A 21,875-nucleotide genomic window follows, 5' to 3' on the forward strand; every position below is an offset into this window, starting at 1 on the left:
GTGTCCCCTTGTTTTATCAGATCCTGACAGAGGCATAGGTAGATCTCCCACTGTGGTGAACTGGTCATTTTCTCCTTACAACAGACCAAAAATTTTAATATCTCTTTTAGGATTTTTATTAGATGCAAACAATTTTAGAACTATTAATATCATACCTTCCTAGGGAATTGAAAGTGTTTTCAGGATCTTTGTGGAACGTTTCTCGACACCAGCAGTTAATTCTCTGAGTTTCCAGACACCAACTGGGTGCTCACTGAATCGGTTCGATTTTGACACTAAACACAACCTTCACAGCCTAAGTGCTCAGTCCCCTAAGACTGTCTTCCTTCACATCAGATGTCCTTCACCACTCACCTGTACTTTTGTCAAAACCCCTCCTACATTTCAGCAGTTTTCCAGAAAGGCTCACAGAACTCAGAAAGGCAGCTTAAATGTTTACCAATTTATTAGGATGGATACAATTCAGAAGCAACCAAATGGAAGAGAGGTGGAGGGCAAGGCGTGGGGGCAGAAGATGCAAGGAGCTTCCCTCTCCTCTTTAGGCAGCCACTCTCCGGACACCTTGGTGTGTTCACCACCAGGAAGTTCATCAAGTCTCCTCGCTGAACAGTTTTATAGAGCTTAATCTTCAGCACCCCCTCCCACGTTCCCTTCTTAGAGATCAGCAGCCTGAAATTTCCAACCCTCTAATCACTGGGTCTTTCCGATGACCAGCCCCATCCTAAGGCTATCTTAGGGTCTAAGTCACCCCATTAGCACAAACTCAGGTTGATTAAAGGGGTTCCTTAGAAATAGCAAAAGATAAAGCCTATCAACAAGGAAATTCTGAGGGTTTTAGGCGCTCTGGCCCAGAACCAAGGACAAGGACCAAGTGTATTTCTTATTATGATACACTTTTCATCCTTTCTGTCTAGTACTCATTTTTGGTTTAAAGCTTATATTTTCTGATATCAATATAGCTATGCCAGCTTTCAGTTAATTAATATCAATGAATTAACCAGTTTTTAGTTAGTAGTTGCCTAGTATATCTTCTTTTATTAAAAATATTACTATAAAATTTATTAAAATAATTTTGAAAGTTTTATTTTGTTTAAATTTTCAAGTTTCAGCTATTTATAAGGTATTTACTATGTAAATGTTTTAATATACAAAAGTAGCAGTAAAATGGCCACCCATATGCCTAAGGCGTGGGTCAAAATCTGATTTTCGGTCATTTTGCTTTGTCTGCATCTATTTTTATGCCATGTGTTTTATGTGAACCTCATACCTTTATCACACTTAATAAGATTCATGATTCCTTAATTTTCTTCATTATCCAGTTCACATTCAAATTTCCCCAGGAAACCCAATTTGCTTTTAGAGTCCTTTCTCATATTTAGTTACTTTGTCCTCAACATGTCTTTCAGTCTAGGACACTTTATACACACCCTCAATTTTTTTCCTTGATAACATTAATGTTTTCACAACGTCAAATGACTTGTCACATAAACTGTCCATCTTATTAACTTCAGTCTTTATGTCCTTATATTTCAATCGTATCTGCTGTAAACAGTATTCCCTGGATTCGTTTTCTAACCCAGTATAATGTTTGTCTTTTACTTGGCAAGTTTAGTTCATTTATATTTATGGTCACTATCAATATATTTGGAATTAGTTCTTCCATCTTATCTGATTATTTCCACAAATCTCACTTTTTATAGGTAATGTTTCATTATTTTTTAATTGAATGGGCTGCTTTTGTTTTGCTTTCTTGTGTTTAGTTTACCTCATTCCTTTTTATTCCATAATTAATTTGGAGATCTATACTCCATGGGTCCACATCACATTCTGCCCAGTGTGAGAGAAAGGCCTTCAAGAGACTCCCCTTTAATTTTGGCCTGTGTCCCTTGAGCTTGGCACACTTGAAAACAGGCATGAGAAGTTATATCAACAGAGCTAAGATAAAGCGAAAAGAAACTAACTGGAAGAAAACTATGCTTATGTCAACACTGGGGAAAGAATGAGCATAAGTTTTTACTAGACCAGGTATGGTCCAAGCAGGAGTAAACTAGAAATGAGCCATTTATAAGTCCTGTCCGGGATTCCACACACACATGGTCCCCAGACAACCAAGGCTGCCAAGGGAAACATTGGCAACCAGATGGAGGAGATGACTTGCCTTGTGGAGGGAAGGACAATTGGCTCCAGAAGGGTGCTTCCGAAGAGCCCACAAAAGCCCGTTTCAGGAAACTGGTCACTTTGAACATCTGCCAAGCCCAGCTAGTAACAGAGGCAAACCTCAAGGACCAATCACAAATGGTCATACCTCCTTCCCTAACCCCTCCCCAGAGGCCTCAGCACCAGGCACATCACATATAAGACCATCCACACCCACACTCCATAAGGTCTGAGGCAGCCTTTGTACCACGTGACCTGGCCCCACTGGGCAGAGCTGATTGGTCTAGTGGGCCACCTGATCCAATCAGGAGACAGCCCAGTGTGGTGAGGGAGCCAATCAGATTCTCTCTCAGGAGCTTGTGCTAGGAGCGCCTCGCAGGCCGCGGGGAGGGATGAAGCTGAACGGGTATGGGAAGAGAAGCCACAGGAGTGGGTGTGGGATCAGAGACTTGGGGGCCGTGAGAAGCCCCAAGAGGAGAGGACGCAGGATCACTGTGGGGTGGAAGTGATAAGGCAGAGAAAAGCTGTGGAGAGCAGGGGAGGTTTTAAACAAGATTGGGCAGAGCATGTAATTTTCATTATGGCAGTGGTTTGGTTTGGTTTGAGCCCCACTGGACATCTACAGACTCCGGCTGCTGACTCCTGGAAGCCGGCCTGGGTCTAGTTCCAGGTCAAGGGTCCTGGTTTCCCTTGGTTCCTGTTCTTGCATATCAGTCAGGTTTGTCTGTCTCTCTTGCTGCCCACCTGTACCTACACAACTGGAAACACCCATTACTTGAGATAACCAGAGCTGGACTTTGTTTCCTGCAGGCAAAGAACACAGCCCACAATTCGAAAGTGAGAGAAAATCACCAAAGACCCAGAGCACAACCTGGAATCAGCAGGAACAGAGCCTCGCTGCAACCTCAACAGACTTCATGCCAGACAGTTCTTGATGCATGTCCCCCAATAAAATCTTTCCTTACTGGGCTTTATTTTATTCTTTTGAAAATAAACCTTATTGTAAAATAGAATGAAAACTACAAACCAAAGCAGAAACCCTCTAGGCAAACGAGACCCCCTCAATGTATAAAGTCACTGCAGACAGGACTGTATAAAGTCACTGCTTTTGTTTCTTGTTTCTTGAGAACATGACTCCGATGAGGCCCATGGCTGCAAGGCCCACTCCCGCGATGCCAACTGCCATGATGGCATCTCTGACCTGCAAGAGAGAGGACAGTGAGTCAGACTCTGTGTCAGGAAGCTCAGAACAGACTGTACATCAGGGAGCTGGACATGCCCCTTAGCTTCCTTGACAAACTCAGGAGTCAACAAATATTGGCAGGGAAATGGGGAGAGAAGGGCAGGATGGGAAAGGAATTGGTGGATGGGGCCAGCTGCCAACAAAGTACACAGGCATAAAGAGGGAAACTCCTTTGACCCTGTGAGTTTTTAAAGCAGACAGAGCCCCAGAGGGTGGCTGTAGAAAGGACAGGGAGACGAAGCCAGATGGTTGAAATCCTGGCAGGCCAACAGGGAGCTCTTGAAGTAAGTGTAAAGTTGAAGAGGAATTGCTATTGAATCCTTAATAAACTCTGACCTCTGTCCTACAAATCCCTCACTTATCTCACCCTTGCTGAATCCCCAGAGCACAGTCCAGCCAACCATTGACCTTTGCATGTTCTTAAATATATGACTCAACTATGAAAAAGAGTAGTGAGGTTATACATTAAACTATTAAGATATCTGACTTGTATTGCTTATAATAGGAAAAAAAAAAAAAAACACTGGGACAAAAGTAAGAGTAAGTTTCATGGTAAAAATTGAACATATGTCAAATTTCACTCTTTCCTGAACTCCAACTAGAAATAAAGTAAGTCATTAGTTTTAGGCATAATTTCACTAGGACTCAGAGAACACTCACTGCAATGAAGGCACAATGCCCCAGTCGGCAAAACTCTACTTCTCCCAACTAAAAGAGTATCATGAACATGGATCAAGACATCTCCCCTGAAACCAAACCAGGCATTTAAGCAGAATCAAGATTCAAAAAGGAAAAGATTTTCTTAATGGTTTGATGCCAAGAAATCCAATGAGACAATATATCAGACATCTCAATAATATAAAGGGTGAAAATGTGGACCTGAAACCCAAAATCCACATCCTTACATGACCCGCCAACTCTGCCCTTGGTACCCTAAGCACAGAGCTTGTCTAGGTTGTATATTTTGTGGCTGCAAAACTCACACATGCCCAATATAAAGAACAATTTGGAAAGCTTCAGTGGTTAAAAAATATGTATCTTGGCGCTGCCCAGGCTTATCTGAGCCATAAATGTGTCCAGCAAAGCTATATGAAATTCCAGGAAATATCCCAGTGTAACTAAGATCACCAGGTACCCAGAACTGGTATCCTCGGCAGCAGAACACGTGAGGACAGAAGTTCGAATGAGGAAACTGACCTAAGTTCCACTGTCGGTCAGTCTTGAGAGCTTCCTGTGACAGGTAATTCGGAGAAGGTGATGGCACCCAACTCCAGTACTTTTGCCTGGAAAATCCCATGGAAGGAGAGGCCTGGGAGGCTGCAGTCCATGGGGTCACTACAGTCAGACACGACTGAGCAACTTCACTTTCACTTTTCACTTTCATGCATTGGAGGAGGAAATAGCAACCCACTCCAGTGTTCTTGACTGGAGAATCCCATGGACGGAGAACCCTGGTAGGCTGCAGTCCACAGGGTCGCACAGAGTCGGACACGACTGAAGCGACTTAGCAGCAGCAGCAGCAGTGAAAGGAAATTAGGCTGGCTTTATGGCACCCGTGGCTCTGTTTCGGTCTTGCTAGGGAACCTGCATATAACCACTTGTATCCAGTGTTTTCCTTGCTAAGCTAGGTGTTAGGTTGGGAGAAATGGTTTGCAGATTATGGAGTAGGAACAATAAGACCCCAGTTCTTTACAGAACCTCATAGTGTGAGAAGAAATGCTGATGGAGCCAGTTCATACAAAAGGTACTTGGTCAAGGAAAACAACAATAGCCTCATTGTTTGTGCTCATGCTTTGTACAAAGTATGTAATTCAATACAAAAGTAGTATATAGTTAGTTCTGAGGGTGCAAATTTTACAGAAAGAATGATCTTCCTGGGAGAGACAGTGCTCCCTTCAGATGTCATTGATGATTTTCTTGTTGCAAGGCTGCTGGGTCCAGCCCAGCCACTGTGCTGAAATTGCAGGAGTTCTGATCATGAAAATAGGCTACATGGTGTGCATCAGAGGTCTTCAATCAGAATATTACGAAGGAGAAAAATTGTCTTTAGTTATCTTTTTTTTCAAAGTGGGCAAACTGTAATTCTGTCAAGGCACCCCACTCCAGTACTCTTGCCTGGAAAATTCCATGGACGGAGGAGCCTGCAGTCCATGGGGTTGCTAAGAGTCGGATATCAGTGAGCGACTTCACTTTCACTTTTCACTTTCATGCATTGGAGGAGGAAATGGCAACCCACTCCAGTGTTCTTGCCTGGAGAATCCCAGGGACGGTGGGGCCTGGTGGGCTGCCGTCTATGGGGTCGCACAGAGTCAGACATGACTGAAGCGACTTAGCAGCAGCAGCAGCAGCAGCTGCTTATGCTAAAACGTCCACTCTGAGTTAAGTCCTGGAATTGTTTCTAGGAAAAAGACAGCTTGAATGTGCTTTCTTTACTTTCAGCAATGTTGTAAGTGGATATAAGAAGAGTAATATCACTCAGAGAGCAACTGAGCAACTGAGCAATTCAGACTATGAGCGGTTACAAACTAAGAATGTTTATAAAATATTTGACAGCAAGTTGGCTTTAATATTTACAGTAATTTTTAAATAACACCCTGCAATTTATCCAGGTTTATGAAATATACACATTACCATTGGCCAAATCTTCAATTTCTACTTATCTTAAAATTTTATCTGACACAGAATAGACTTCAGCCTGAGTGTGTAGCTCCTAGCTGCTTTTTTTAAAAAGTACTGTTCAATGTGAAGGCTTATTTACAAAAGCTTACTAAGGATACATTTCTTGAAACCCGAGTATTTTTAGGTAAGTAGATGGAAAATAGGAGAATCTGTTTTAGAATACTCAGGCATGGAAAGCACAAACTACATTTTGGTTTTAATCTATTGCTTCCCTTTCTAACTGGAAAGTTACGAGTCACATGTAGTCTGTTGAAGGAAAATCTAGTCTGCTTTAAAGAGCTGAACACAAATAAACATAATGACTAATCAGATTCTTTTAACACAAACACAAATGTCCTCATGAGTTAAATGAAAAAGAGAGTTGCTGCTTTGACAGCGATTACAAAGAAAACTACTGCTGGACATTGTCCAGCACCCGCTACTTCCACCCTCTCTGGTGAGATGGGACAAGTGCGGAAGCTGCATTTTAATTTGGCCACACCGTGTATTATGATCGTTGCTTGCCTTGGCCAATGATTCTCAAGGAGGGGAGAGGCTTGGCCTCTGGGAGATATTTGTCAATATCTATAGACATTCTGGAGAAGACAATGGCAACCCACTCCAGTACTCTTGCGTGGAAAATCCCATGGAAGGAGGAGCCTTGTAGGCTTCAGTCCATGGGGTCCCGAAGAGTCAGACAAGACTGAGCGACTTCACTTTCACTTTTCACTTTCATGCATTGCAGAAGGAAATGGCAACCCACTCCAGTGGGTTGCCTGGAGAATCCCAGGGACAGGGGAGCCTGGTGGGCTGCTGTCTATGGGGTCGCACAGAGTCGGACATGACAGAAGTGACTTAGCAGCTTAGCATAGACATTCTGGCTCTTACACCTGGGGGTGGGAAGGCTACTGGCATCTAGAGGGTAGAAGCCACAGACGCTGCTAAATATCCTTCAATGCACAGAGCAAGTCAGGACAACGAAGGTTTAACTTCATTGTCGATGGCCCAAAACGTTAACAGTGCTGAGGCTGAGAAACCCTCATCTAGGCCAAGAAGTGAAGGGGAAATCTTTGGGAACAGTTTACACGGCGCCTCCCCTTGCTCTGCAGTCTACCCTGCTTTTGTGTTCTCTGAAGGGGGTCCAGGAGAACTGCTGATGCTGTTTCGCCTTTTTCAGGTGTATGAGTGGTGCATCGGGCTAAAGGCTCAGGAAGAGAAATGGCAGGTGTCTGGTTAGTGTTGCTTCACTTTTCACAAAGATGTTTGTAGAAAGAATGAACAATAAACAAATATTTCTTGGTTCTTTTACTATCTCAAGATTTGGAATTGTATTTAAACGCTCTAAATATTACGTTTGTGTACTGACAAACGTATTTTACTAGATTATGTAATAATACTGTGTTGAAATAAAATGTTCTACTTATATGAACTTCTGAATTTGTTCTTCAGTCTATTAATAACCACTAAAGGAGAACTAAAAATGACAGAATTAAGAGATATTTTATAAATCTTCCTAATACAACACCCTAAATTTATTACTTCCCAAATGTGCACAGTAATCTCTTTTTTTATTTTATTGCTGCATAGGAGGGTGGACATTTACCTGAAGTTGAAGCCAGGTCTAATTGGGACCTCAACTGTTACCTAGTACCACAAATTATGAAATCAGATTTATTTAGCGTAAGTTTCTCTTTATTCTGACATCATCAATGCTACTTTTAAAAAACTTCTATTATACTAAATATACCAGTAAATGTTAGTTTTCTTATTTAAAAAGATAAATAATTGGAAAACAGGAGAGAGAAGATAAGGAAATCAGAAGAGGGCTTCCCTGGTGGCTCAGTAACAAAGAATCTGCCTGCCAATACAGGAGATCCGGGTCCCATTCCTGACCCAGGAAGATCCCACCTGCCACAGAGCAACTAAGCCCATGCACCACAACTATTGAGCCCGTGCTGCGAGCCCGGGAGCCGCAACTGCTGGGCCCCCGTGCTGCAGCTACTCACGGCCACGTGCCCGAGAGCCATGCTCCATGACAAGACAAGCCATGACAATCAGAAGCCAGCACAGCAATGAAGACCCAGCACAGTCAGAAAGAAATAAATAAAAATTTTAAAAAAAGAAAATCAGAGGCGCAGTCTAGGGATACAACCTCCGGAATAAAAAAAAAAGAGAAAATGGAAAACTTCCCAGAACTGAAGAATTGGGGTTTCCATACTGAAAGGAGTCATCCAGTTCCCAATACAATTCATAAAAACAGATCTGTGCAAGGTTTATCATAGATAAATTTCAGAACACTGAAGATAAGGAGAAGAGTCTATAAACTTCCAGAAAGATAAAATTGGTCATATACAAAGGCTCGAAAATCAGAATGAATTCAGACTTCTCAGCAAGAATAGCTTAAATGACATAACAATGGAGCAATACCTTCAAATTTGGGGCAAAATTTTTTTCAGCCTAAAATTCCATCCCCAGTCAAACCATCAATCAAATAGGATAAAATGAAGATATTTTCAGGCATGCCCAGTCTTTTTAAAATGCACCTTTTCTCAGAATCTATTCAAGTTGGTATTCCACCAAAACTAGAGAGTAATCCAAGAATGGGAAAGATGTGAGCTTCAGAGGGTAAAAGCATTAACACAGGAGAAAATTGAAGGGTGTCTCTAAAGGCTGCTAGACAGATACTAGGATGACAGGATGCATCCAATGTGACTCAGGACAAAGCTTTCGAATGTCATTTTCCCCAATAGGCACGTGTGCTGATGCCAAAATCCCCCAGATTCCTTCTGTTTTCATCACCTTTGTAACCTAATGAGGTTCCTCTCATGGACCTGCCCAATGACTTTCCCAGAAGGAGGCTCTTATAAACTGTCAGAGAAGTTGAAACCAGACTGTGACCCAGAGATTCTGGAACTCTTCACCAAACATTGGCAGTATTACCCTGTCCATACCAGGTAGGGGTGTACTTGATATTCCTCGATTTTTATATTAATCGCCTTTCACATTCACATATACATATTTATATATTTATTGCATATATGTACATATATATGGATGAACTAATCAGCATGCAGGTCAGTGTAGTAAACACCGCTGGTTATCAGCAGTATGAGGAAGAAGGCTGAGCATGATCCTTGCTGGTGAATGCCTCCCCAGGATGTCACTGTGGCCCAGACAGGCCAGTGGACAAGACACTGGGTGAACCAAGAGAACGAATGAAAATGAGGACCATTATGACCACTTCAACTCCCACAATTTATTAAGAGAATTTTCTTAGTTGCCACTATGCTAAGCATAAGGATGCTCTTATCTAATTCACACAGTAACCTTCCAAGATCAATATCATCACTTGTACTTTACCAAATGGCAACCCACTCCAGTATTCTTGCCTGGAAAATCCCATCGACAGAGGGGCCTTGTGGGCTACCTGACCACCACACTGACCAAGGGAGAGACCAAATAGCAAAAAGTTAAAAAGTAATGAAAATCAACAACCTGATGGATCTTAACCTCACCTTTCATCAAAAGAAAAAGAAAAATCATACTCCTTTGCATCAACTGGTATCTAAGAAATTTTAAAAATAATGTTGTCACACACACACTCAAAAGGAGGAGGAGGGCCAGAAAAGGAGGGGAGGAAGTGAGAGAAAATGAGGAGGAAGTTAGTTTCCCAGGAGAAGTGATTCAAAAAAGAGAGTGGCCATGGCTAAAGTCAACTAAGTAAATAAACATCCCCTGGGGGCCCCTGGACTGCCCCTTGGGTTACAGCAGGACTGGGCACAGTACTTTTTATAAGCAGGAAAAGCTGTATCAAAAAGACCTGGGATTCAAATCTCACCTCTGCTACTTATCAGCACAGCTGGAGACAGCTCTCAGGAAAAGAGATAACACAGATTTGTTTGATGACAAGAAAGGCCACCAACAAGTGCTCTGGGGCTCCGTTTGTGCATCTGTTAAGCAGGACAATGAAACCTGCCTCTGGGGCTGTGGGAAGGGTCCATGTCAGGGCCAGGCGGCCAGGGAGGGCTGGGCAACTGGGCTGACAATAATGCCTGTGTTCAAGCCTTCAGCCAGCATCCCCTACTCCCAATTGTCTGCGGTGCCCATCACCTCACCCCTGTCCCCACCCTGACTATGATGTTCTTGAGGACAGTTCTGTCTCTGCTCTCCTGTCTTGTTTGTGCGCCTGTCTCCACCCCAGCCAAGTCCACACTGATGCCCGCATCAGCTGAGAAGGTGGAGACGGGGGCACACTGAGGACCCACCTGATCGCTGCGGGGGACCCCGTAGCGCAGCTCATTGACAAAGTGCTCGCAGTTCTCGCTGGTCAGCTTGTAGAGAACCTCCTGGCCCACCAGCTCCTCTGCCCGCTGGATGATTTTGCTGGGAGGCAATGGCGAGTATCTGCCATCGTGCTTGTTGTTGACGTGGTACCTGTCTCTCCCAACCACGTCACACAGCCGCTCCTTCTTCACTAAGGCCTTGTCGGTCAGTGCAGACATGAGACTGGCCGCACCAGCTCCTGGGATTTCGCCTGTGGATTCAGGAAAAGGAACACAATTGGTCCTGGGCCGGCCCCCAGCCTAGCATCCACCACACCAACAAGGGGATGAGCAGATGAGTCAGGGTCAGAGCTGTGTGGCTTTGGATAAGACCCTTGTGGTCTCTGGTCCCTGGTCTCCTTATCTGAAACAAGGAGTGAAGTTCCATAATTTGTTGTGATTTTTTTAACCTACAGAAGCTGGCCTTGCACACCCTGTGACACCCCAGTGGCCCTCGTGATTGTGCAAATACAGGCTCTGAGCACACCCACCTCCCTGGGAGAATAGAGTGTGAATTTTTTGTGATCCCGCCAAGACTCCACTTCCCTGACACACACAAAGCTGATCACTGCAGAAAAGGTGGATGGATCTTGGGAATGGATCCCATTCCCCTTGGAGCAAAGGGACCAAAATCCCATGGCTGCTCCTAGAGGTATGACACCAGGGAGATTCAAGGGGTACACTGGCACAACCCTGGCCAATGCTGAGGGGCTAGAAGGTGCAACAGGTTTCCAGAAGTGAAACTGCCTTGAAGAAAGGGATTTAGGGTCAATACAGGGGCCAGGATGGTGTGGAGCAAAAGCTGGTGCCCACACAGAGATCCCTCTTGAGGTCACCAGCTAATATCATGTAGGGAGGGTATGATGGCTGAAAACTGGGCTTGCCTTTAAAGAGGTGGGTCCCAGGGAACATCACAGAGGAGACTCATGTCCTTCAGAGAGCTTCTGTGGCCCTGCCATGATTGGGAACCCTCGGTCTCTCCCAGGAGGGGAAGCATCCCGTTACATGGGGCAGGACCCATCTTGCGCTGTGATGCCACGTGACAGCAACAAGCAATGGCCAGAGGGTCTGATCAGAGTGCAGGTCCTGTTCTGCTCAGCTTTCTAGAGAGGACTGAACCCCTCTGCCCAGAGAACAACTATGAGATTTGGAAAATCAGAGGAATTCAGATTACCTCCTAGTAGGGCAGGAGGTGCTTAAAGGATTCAGTGAAATAAATAAAAAGGTGCTGTGTTTGAGCCCTGAGTCTATGGAGAGGGTCAGCGTGGGGACTGGATCAGGGAAGCTCCAGAGGCCCATCTACCTTCAGCCCCTCAGCGGGCAGGTAGTAGGCTGGGACTGGGGAGAGGCAAGCTAGGTGCCTGGGGCACAGAATTTCAGGAGGTTCCAGCTCCAGAGGTGCAAGTTCAGAGCCGACACCCAACAGTGAGGGCTTCCTTACACTCCACACGCTGGGTGCCACCCTGGTGAGAGTGTGCACAGACCCAGAGGCAGAAGCAATGTGTGCTGATTCTGGTTCCATCACTGCACGGTCTTGACATGTCACTTAACTTAGCTGAGCCACCACTGGGAATCCACAAAGACAAGCTAAGATGGATTCATGAACACACATCAATTTAGGAATTTAAAAGTTCCTTTTAAAAGAATTATTTTACTTTTTAAAGTTAGTCTATTAAACAAAATACTAATTAAACAATTGGAGAAAGGGCACCTGGATGAGGCAAACACTCGATGACTGAATTTGGGGGAACCTCAGACTTCACAGCAGAGCATCAGGTTTAAAGGCAGGAAATAGAGAGTCAGCCAGGGTTTGAGTCCCAACTCCAGGACTTTCCTGCTATGTGACCTTGGACAAGTGGCTTAGCTTCTCTGCACCCCATGTGCCTACAGCTGTGGATGAGGAGCTGCAAGGATTTAAGAAACAGATTAGGTAAGGTGCTTCCACCAGTGCCTGGCATAGGGTTGGTGCCCAGCAAGTGTTGGGTCTCATTAGTACTGGGCTCTTCTCTAAGTTTCCTTCCAGCTCTGACTTCCACCATTTTCTCAGTAGTATGAGGTCAGTCCCCCTGCCTCACCTATTTCACAAGATTCCTGTGAAGCTCCAATGAGAAGATGCAGATAGAAGCATCTTTTCTCTTTAAGGAGCATTGCTCACCCAGTGATGGGTGTCACACTGTCCACCCAGATCCCTGTCATGCCTTTCCTGTCTCCTGTCCAGCAGTTACACCCACTCAGCACAGTCAGTCAATACTGAGGCCCTACTATGTGCCAGGCCTTGTCCAAGGTGCTGAAGAGGAACATGAACTAGACACCCCACTCGCCCTCAACTAGTTTATGCTCTGGTGAAAGGACACTCACAATGAACAAACAGAAAAAATAAGATACTTTTAGGTTTTGAAAAGGCTGTGGGGAAGATTAAGTGAAGTCACACAGGAGCAGATGACCAGGGGAAGCTGCCCTCACTCAGGCTGGGGAGGTCCACGCTCAGGAATGGCCATTTGAGTTGAGGCTTGAATGATGAAGGGGAAGCAGCTGTGCTGAGAGCCAGGAAAGAGCATCACAAGCAGAAGGGAGAGCAAAAGCAAGGACCTCAGAAAGGAAGGCTGCAAGGAGGCCAGTGTGGCTGAAGTCTTGTTGGGGAGGAAGAAGAATGTTGGGGTCCCTGGTTACCCACAGCTCCCCCCTGTCCCCTCTGCTCCAGCCTCAGCACAGTGGAGGCCCTGGGTGCCCTTACTTGGCGGGGCCAGGTGGACCACATATCCGTTGCCAATGTAGACAGCCCAGTGTCTGTAGAAAGGGCGGAAAATCTCAATCAGGTCTCCAGGCTGGGGTTCAGGCTGCAAAACCAAGAAGAAGGCCATTAGAGGTGATGGAAGAGCTGGGAACCAGGGCGGGGCTGAGCCCAGAGGGAGCAGCTCAGCGGCCTTCATCTCACAGCTCTCCAGGATGTCCTCCCGAGCCCGCCCAGCCCACTTCACACACTTGTGTCCCAGAACTGCAGGGACTACGGGCCTGCCCATCTGTCTTTATGACTTGCAAAGTGCACACCTGAAGGGTTTCTTCATTTGCTGGGGCTTCTACCTTCCTGTTACTCTTAATATTATTGACTGAACTCGAGCTCTGAGTCAAGCACTCTGCTAAGCGTTTCACAGGTGCAGCTCAATAAGTTCACACAACCCGCCTATGAGGTGGGCACTGTTGTGATCCCCGTGTGATGAAAGAGGAAATCAAGGCTCAGAGATGGAAGGGAGATTTTGCAAAACCACCCAGCCCCTGAGTGATGTGACCAGGACTCAATGCTAGGCCGCCTGATTCCCAGGCCATCGTCTTGACCACCACAGTGACCGTCAGGCAAGCACACGGGTTATCTGACTACTGCCCATCTGGGGGCCCTACAGAGGCTGTCAAATCTGGGGGGCACAGTATTCCACAGACACTCCCCCTACCTGACCCAGAGCCTGGAAGACAGGTGGTGTCAGCCTCTGGCAGTAATGTCCCCCTGGCTGCTCCTCCTGAGGGTGAGAGTGCTTGCATGCGTGTGTGACAAGCAAAGGAAAACTCTCTGCACTGTGCTCACTCCTCTACTTCTGACACCGGATGTGTGGGTTTCCCACACTAAGCAGTTCAATCCTCAGTGCACACTGACTGGGTGTCCCACAGTTTAACTCAGTTCTGACACTCACGGCCCAGAGTCAGCGCAGACCCCACAGGCTTAGCCCCAGGAGACTTCGCTTCAGATGCCAGGTGCAAGCTGAAGTTGTCTCCTGCGCTCTGAACAACTGGCTGTAAATTGATGGTTCCCACAGCCTCCTTCCTTGGGTTCAGTGGATTGCCAGAACAGCTCATAGAACTCAGGAAAACAGTTTACTTGCTAGATGACCCATTTACTAGAAAATATGCAACTCAGGAATAGCCAGGAATGCAGAGGGCGAGCTGTAAGGGGAGGGATTCGGAGCTTCCTTGCCCCCTCTGGGGACCACTGCTCTCCAGCACCTCCACGCTCTCACCAACACCCCATGTTAGGGGTTTTGTGGAGGCTTCATCATGTAGGCTCAGTTGATGAGATCATTGCTCAATGGTGCTTAATGCTACCTCCAGCTCTTTGATCACTGGTTAGTTGAAAGTGGCTTCTTCTGAATGATGAAATGCATTCCTCTCAACCCCACTGCTCAGGAAGTTACTCGGGTTTTAGAAGCTCAGGACCAAGACTAAATACACATTTCTCATTACATCACAGTGGGCACATGTGGGAGTGAGGGTTTGCGTGAGTCTGCAGGGGAAGGTGGGAAGGATGCTGAAACGCTCCTCAGAGCCCCACCCTGTGATGAGAGCAGTGGCCCAGAGCCTGAGAACAGTCAGGAGAGCTTCAAGACCACTGTCATTCAATGTACCGAGGTCCCAATACCAGACACTGTGCTAAGAGCTGCAGGTGGGGGCACTCCGATCTGGACTTCCCTCGTCTAAACCAACCGTAAATCTCTTTGGGACACCTGGAGATAGAGCTCCTCAGAGGTTGTTCCAGCCATCTGTCCTTTCCCCCTCACCCCTTGCTCTGGGGGTCTGTCCACATCCCACCTCCAAACTCTGGCCTGACTGAGAGATTCCATCAAAGATGAGTAGGGAGTGTGGACTCCCTGGGATAGCAATGATGAGCAGTGGGAATAGCCCATCACCACTCTACAGTGGCTGTGAAGCAGGGTCAAGGGCAGTTCATTTCTATTTATAGAAGCACTAAAACTGCCAAGAAGCATCCCCTGTGGCAGGAAGTATACAGACAAATCATGTTGTCTTATTGCAGCAACTATAATTTATCTTCCCAGAAAAAGGCACCCAGACCTTACTGAGAATCTATTTCAGAACACTGGACAATGGTTACAACTTACAAATCCCATTTGTTTTCCAAAACAAAAGAGGAAAATGTATATTAATTGTTGAGTAAGAGTTAGGAGGTTTTCAAGGATCCCCAGAAGGGAACTTAACTGGCATTTCCATGAATAAGCCAGGACATAAAGGCAAGGCAGAGACCCAGCCCTCAGGGAGCCTAAAGATTAGAAAAGGAGACATTTTGGACTTGAGTAATATGAGGGCTTCCCTGATGGCTCATACGTTAAAGAGTCTGCCTGCAGTGCAGGAGACACAGGTTCAATCCCTCGGTCAGAAGATCCCCTGGAGAAGGGAATGGCAGCCCACTCAAGTATTCTTGCCTGAGATTTCCGTGGACAGAAGAGCCTGGTGGGCTACAGTCCATGGTGTCGCAAAAAGCCAGACACAACTGAGCGACTAACATTTTCACTTAATATGCTGTCGAGCAATAAGCAGCCAGTAGGTACGCAGACCCAAGGAGCTCACTGTGTCCCAAGCAAATCACAATGAAAGAAGACCTATGCAGAGAAACATGTTTACTATACACACACACACACACACACACACACACACACACACACAGCAACATAAATATCTATGAAGAAACTCAGACTCTGTAACACTGAATACTGATGCTAAGTGAAAAAAGCCGTACCAAAAATCCACATACAGTAAAAATCTACATACTGTGTGATTCCACTTATATGTCATTCCATAATAGTCATCACTATGGGACAGGAAAGTAATCCATGATTGCCAGGGGCTACAAGGGGTGGACAAGAAAGGGGTATGAGGGAATTTTGGAGCAATGAAAGTTTCTGTACTATTCTGTATTTGATCATGGTGATTGGTTACTCAATTGTATGTGTTTATCAAAACCCATTGAACTGAACACCAAAGGGAGTAAATTCGACCTTAATTTTTTAATTAATAAAAATTTTTAACTTTGAAAAATGGATATCTACAATTTGAAAGCAAAAAGGCTGTGATTTTTTTAATAATCATATTGCCTTTCTCTTATAAAAGGCAAAAGGCACATATTTCCAAATACTCACTAGCTTAAAACATGCCACCACTCAAAGAAACTTCTTTTTAAAAATGATCTAAAAGGGGATGGATTCACCCACAGGACTCTGTGCACCAGTTAGAAGCAAGGACTCGGTGTTCACTTGACGACACGGACAATCTTAGCTACAGTGCTGAGTGGAAAAATGAAGACTGAGCTCTGCAAAATACCACTTATATAAATTAAAGACACCCACACACAAACCAATAATACATGTCCTATCAGACCCATACCCAAAAAATTATTTTTAAAAAGCAACAACAAAAGAATCTCAAAAACACACACATCATTTTAGAAATTAAAGAACACCTATTAAACATATTAGGATGCTAGCTAACCATTCGGAAGATGGAGAGAAAAATGATGATATAATGGAACTTAAAAATAAACAGAAGACAAGGGGTCTTGCAAGGACCAGTGAGGACAGGTTGCCATGATCACAAGACATGAATAATTCACACTCTTTCACTAAACTGTAACTGGAGAAACAACTGCTTAATGATACACACAGCCAACTGTGCTGAATCAAAATTTAAAACTCAAGAAATCGTGTTATAAATTAGAAATATGAGAACTACAGTCCTTGGGCCCGTTGTGTGCCTCTGCTTATTTTCGTCTGCTGGCAAAGAATAATGTTTACATTTTTTAATGGTTGGGGGAAAAGTCAAAAGAAGAATATATTGTGACACAAGAAATTATATGAAATTCAAACTCCAGCGTCTATAAAGTTTTATTGGCACACAGCCATCCCCATCATTTACATTGTGGCCAATGCTGTTTTCTCTCTACGGCAACAGAGACCAGACATGATAAAATGTTCCCTCTCTGGCCCTTAAGTTTGGATCAAAAGTGATCCATCCCTCACTCAGCTTGATCCCCAGCTCTAAAATCTAGTGGTATGCTATGCCAGGTGGTTCTTCCCCCAGGAACAGGTGAGCCAGCAGGAAGCCAGCAATTCTCCCGAGCGCAGTAACCCGGGCTCTCCCACACGACACAGGCAATGACAATGGCAAAGCTGAGACTCTGCGCCCACGGGATTTCAGAACAAAAAGTCTTTATCCTCTCCACAAAAGCACAGCTTATAATGAGCTGTGTAACAGCCATTTTCCTTAGCAAGCAAATGGGGAACAATGTCTGGCCTCTGCAATTCATATTAGAAAAACAACCTAAATGACCATTAATAAGGACCAGTGAAATAATTATCTTATATGTGTATGTATTTACAGCCAATAGGGAGAACAGGTTGGTTTTACATGAGCAGACACAGAAGCAATCGAAAAGATAAGTTGGAAAACATTATCCCATTTTTGTTCAAAAACATCATTGTGACAAATATATGATATTGCTTTTATATTAAATCTAAAACTAGGCTACAAATAAACTTATCTGCAAAACAGAAATAGAGTTACAGATGTAGGAAATAAACATGGCTCTGGGGGGAGGGGAGTAGGGAGAGATAAACTGGAAGATTGCGACTGACACATACACAACACTGTATATAAAACAGATAACTAATAAGAACCTACTGTATAGCACAGGGAATTCTACTCAATACTCTGTAATGGCTTATATGGGAAAAGAATCTAGAAGAGTGGGTATATGTATACGTACAACACATTCACTTTGCTGTATACCTGAACTAACACAACACTGTAAATCAACTATACCCTATAAAAAAATTTTTTTTAATTGTACACTTATAAGCAAAACATATTATACACTATGTATGAGCTACAGAAAATACATCAAACTGTTATATACTATATACAGTGGGGGACTGAGATTCAGAGACTTTTACATTTTATATTATTTTATTATTTTTAATCAATGTGAATTACTTTTATGATAAAAAAAAATTTAATAATTTTAGATGGGAAAAAAATCCTTCATACTGATGACCTTGCAGTTTTTTAATTGGAAAAGGTGAATATTCTCTGTCACCAAAACCTCTTAAAACCATCTTGCATTTGAAGCCTGTAAATATTATTACCATGTTAATAATGCTTAAAAATCATTAACATTTATCAATAACACATAAAACCACAAAATAAAACCTAAAATAATATAGGTGGGTACATGTCAGATCTTAGAATAGAGAAAGACATTCTAAAGTCCAAAGAAAAAAGCATAAAGTAAAAGATTGAAAGTTTTTATAGGTTTCCGTGGTGGCTCAGTGGTGAAGAATCCACCTACCAATGCAGGAGACACAGGTTTGATCCCTGATCCAGGAAGATCCCACATGCCTTGGAACAATTAAACCTGTGTGCCAACACTATTGAGCCTGTACTCTAGAGCCCAGGCACCACAACTACCGAAGCCCACGCACCCTAGAGCCCGGGCTCGGCAACAAGAGAAGCCTCTGCAACTAGAGTAGACCTCGCTCATCGCAACTAGAGGAAAACCCTCGCAGCAGTGAAAACCCAGCGCAGTCAAAAATAAATAAATAAATAATAAACATTTGGGGAAAAAGTTTTTATGATTAAAAAAATGTTAAAGTTCTTATTTAAACTTTCTATCATTGCCTATTATGTTCACACTCCCTCTTAAGAGAAAATGACCACCCACAATCCCGACAGCCCCAGCAGCCATATTTTATACCACATGACCACTGCAGCCCAGCCTCCACCAACTGGACTAGAAAAAGGCACGGATCCCAAGCAGGTCAGTGCCCTGTGATCCTCCATGGTCCTCTCTCTCTCCTTCTCAAAAATTTGAATCAAGTAATTTTAAAAACTAGCTTTTGACACAAGAGCTAAAATTGAAAAATCATGACATGGAGGAGACAAGAGAGACCCCAGTGAAGCACAGGCCAAACCAAGGGTTGGAGTTCTCATACCCACTCTGACCAAGCAGAAGACCCCTGCGGACAGTGGGAGAGAAAGAAGCACGCACATCAAGAACAGCTAGCTGAGTCACGCCATGGGTGGAGCACTGAAAGTGACAGTGAAGTCGCTTAGTCGTGCCCGGCTCTTTGCAACCCCATGGATAGTAGCCTGCACCAAGCTCCTCCGTCCATGGGATTTTCAAAGCAAGAGTACTGGAGTGGGTTGCCATTTCCTTCTCCGGGGAATCTTCCCAATCCAGGGATCGAACCCAGGTCTCTCACATTGTAGACAGACGCTTTACTGTCTGAGCCACCAGGGAAGTAGAGATGCACAAATTTCAGCTGTGGAGTGCCTAGAATCACCATGATCCTGAACTGCCTCCCAGCCCCTGGGAGGCCCAGCTTTATTATAGCTCCTGTACTTAGGTTTTCCCCTTACCCTTCTCCATGTGTCTTTAGAATAAAGCTTCTTTACTTGAGCTAGCTTAAGTGGGCTGCTTGTAATCAAAAGAGCCAGACCAGAAAATTCTGTGCACTGAAAAAACACCACAGACAAACTACCATGACTAACTGGAAGAAAATGACAGCCTTAATATATAAAGAATTTTCATGAATCAAGAAAAAATTTAAACACTGAAATTAAAAAAAAAATGGAGTCAGGGTATAATAAATATTTTTTAAAAGAGAAATATATATTACCACTAACACAAGAAAATTTATTCTATCTCAATAGTAATCAAATAGAAGTAAATTAAAAATGATTCAGGGGAAATACTAATACTAAATATAAGAAAAGATGCAGGCAAACAGGTACCTCAGTCACTGTTGACAGGAGTATAAATCAATACAACTTTTCTGAAGGTCAATTTGGCAATTTATATCACTAACCTTAAAAATGGGCTTCCAGGCGGCACTAGTGGTAAAGAACCTGCCTGCCAATGCTGGAGACGTCAGAGACACGGGTTGGATCCCTAGGTCAGGACGACCCCCTGGAGGAGGGCATGGCAACCCACTCCAGTACTTTTGCCTAGAGAATCCCTCGGACAGAGGAGTCTGGCAGCCTACGGTCCATAGGGTCGCAAAGAGTCGGATACAACTGAAGCAACTTAGTATGCATGCCTGCACACAATCTTAAATATATTCATATTCTCTGACTCACATCTTTATAGACCAGCTCTTAATAATAATCTGAAATGCCTACAAAAGATGTCACAAACTCACATCTAATGACAAAACATTAGAGACCTAAATATTCTACATAAAGATATTAGCTAAATACTGTACAGTTATGTTTTAAAAGTTATATTTTAAAAGAATACTTAAAGACAAGAAATATCCATAAGATAATGGCTAATAAAAAAGCTTTACAATCAAGGATAACTTAATTTTTTAAGTTAAAAAAAAAACCTTTACACAAAATGGTATTTTTTTAAAACTTTGTTTCAAAAGGAAAACCAACAGATTAAAAAAAAAATTTGTGGAAATACACCAAAATGTAAACCGTGTTTATTACTAGGTGGTAGAATTTGGGATATTAATTTCCTTTTTAATTCTTTTCTAGTTTTCCAAAACATATATATTTGCTTTAGAATCAGAAAACAATGTAAGGTTTGATAAACATCAGTGTGCTCGATCTGGGGTAATCCCTACAATTACTATTATGTAACAAAATAAATACACAAAAGACTAGAAAGATATATACCAACATCCTAACAGATTCCCTCTAGGTGCTCGGGCTAAGGGTGGTTGTTGTGATTATTTTGTTTCCTTCTATTTTTCTGCATTTTCCAGCTTTTCTGCAATGAGCATTTTTAAGTTTATAGCATACTTTCCAACTTTATAATTTCTCCACTTTATTATGAAGATTTTTCAAGTGCTCAAAATTGAAAGCAGTTTTTAGTGAACATATACCCACCACCTAGATTCTACCACTGTGTTACTGTATGTACTTTATCACAAATATGTCCGCCTATTCATTCCAACCGCATGTATCTTTACACTCCTCTTACGTCTGTGAAAGGCTGACATAAAGCACTGGGGCGTCCAGGACAACGGCAACAGTGACTGCAGCGGTAAAACAAGCATGTGACGTGCTCTCACGCTGATGGGCTCCAGAGCTCACTGGGTTCCTGACTCCAAGCCTCCAGCCTTTATCCCGAGCTGTGGTCTCAGACCTGAGCCTTGCCCAAATTACAGGAGAGGAGGCTGCCAGCATGCATGCAGAATCACCCTGCCCTTAACAAACACCCTCTCCCACCTCAGGGAAGTGGTGTAACTGGTCAACGATACCCCTTGAGAATTCTTTCACCTTGGAGATGCTCACCTCTGCCTGGGAGGGTCAAAGGACTCATACATTTTCTCATTCACTCAACAGAGGCTCACAGAGCCGGGTACCTGGGCTACGCCCATGAACAAAGCCAAGATAGCCATCTTCATAGAGCTCTTGTTCAGTAGCAGGGAGAGAGAGAAATTCTTCAAATGCATTTAAAGCCTCAGCGTGGGTGCGCTTAGTTGCTCGGTCCTGTGCAACTCTTTGTGACCCCATGGACTGTAGCCCGCCAGCCTCCTCTGTCCGTGGGATTCTCCAGGCAAGAATACTGGAGTGGGTGGCCATTCCCTTCTCCAAGGGATCTTCCTGATCCAGGAATCGAACTTGGATCTCCTGCATTGCAGGAGGAGCCACCAGGGAAGCCCCAGTAAATGATGATATCAAATAGAAGAGATATCAAATAAAAACAAAAA

The 21,875-nt window shown here is 43.9% G+C and overlaps 1 protein-coding gene across 3 annotated transcripts in view; it reads right to left on the bottom strand.

Annotated features, from left to right (window-relative positions):
• Nucleotides 1-427: 427 nt before the first annotated feature.
• LOC102400714 (phospholipase A and acyltransferase 3) overlaps nucleotides 428-21,875 on the bottom strand; it is a 31,742-nt gene continuing 10,294 nt past the window's right edge. For all 3 annotated transcript variants that reach the window (XM_006050829.3, XM_025286563.2, XM_006050830.3), the window contains exons 3-5: nucleotides 13,115-13,217; nucleotides 10,324-10,592; nucleotides 428-3,358 (exon numbers count right to left, since the gene is read on the bottom strand). In XM_006050829.3, coding sequence (XP_006050891.1) covers nucleotides 3,257-3,358; nucleotides 10,324-10,592; nucleotides 13,115-13,217 — 474 coding nt within the window. In that variant the 3' untranslated portion in view covers nucleotides 428-3,256. The remainder of the gene's footprint in view (nucleotides 3,359-10,323; nucleotides 10,593-13,114; nucleotides 13,218-21,875) is intronic.

The sequence above is a fragment of the Bubalus bubalis genome, chromosome 5 (assembly GCF_019923935.1).
Source record: "Bubalus bubalis isolate 160015118507 breed Murrah chromosome 5, NDDB_SH_1, whole genome shotgun sequence".
NCBI lineage: Eukaryota > Metazoa > Chordata > Mammalia > Artiodactyla > Bovidae > Bubalus > Bubalus bubalis.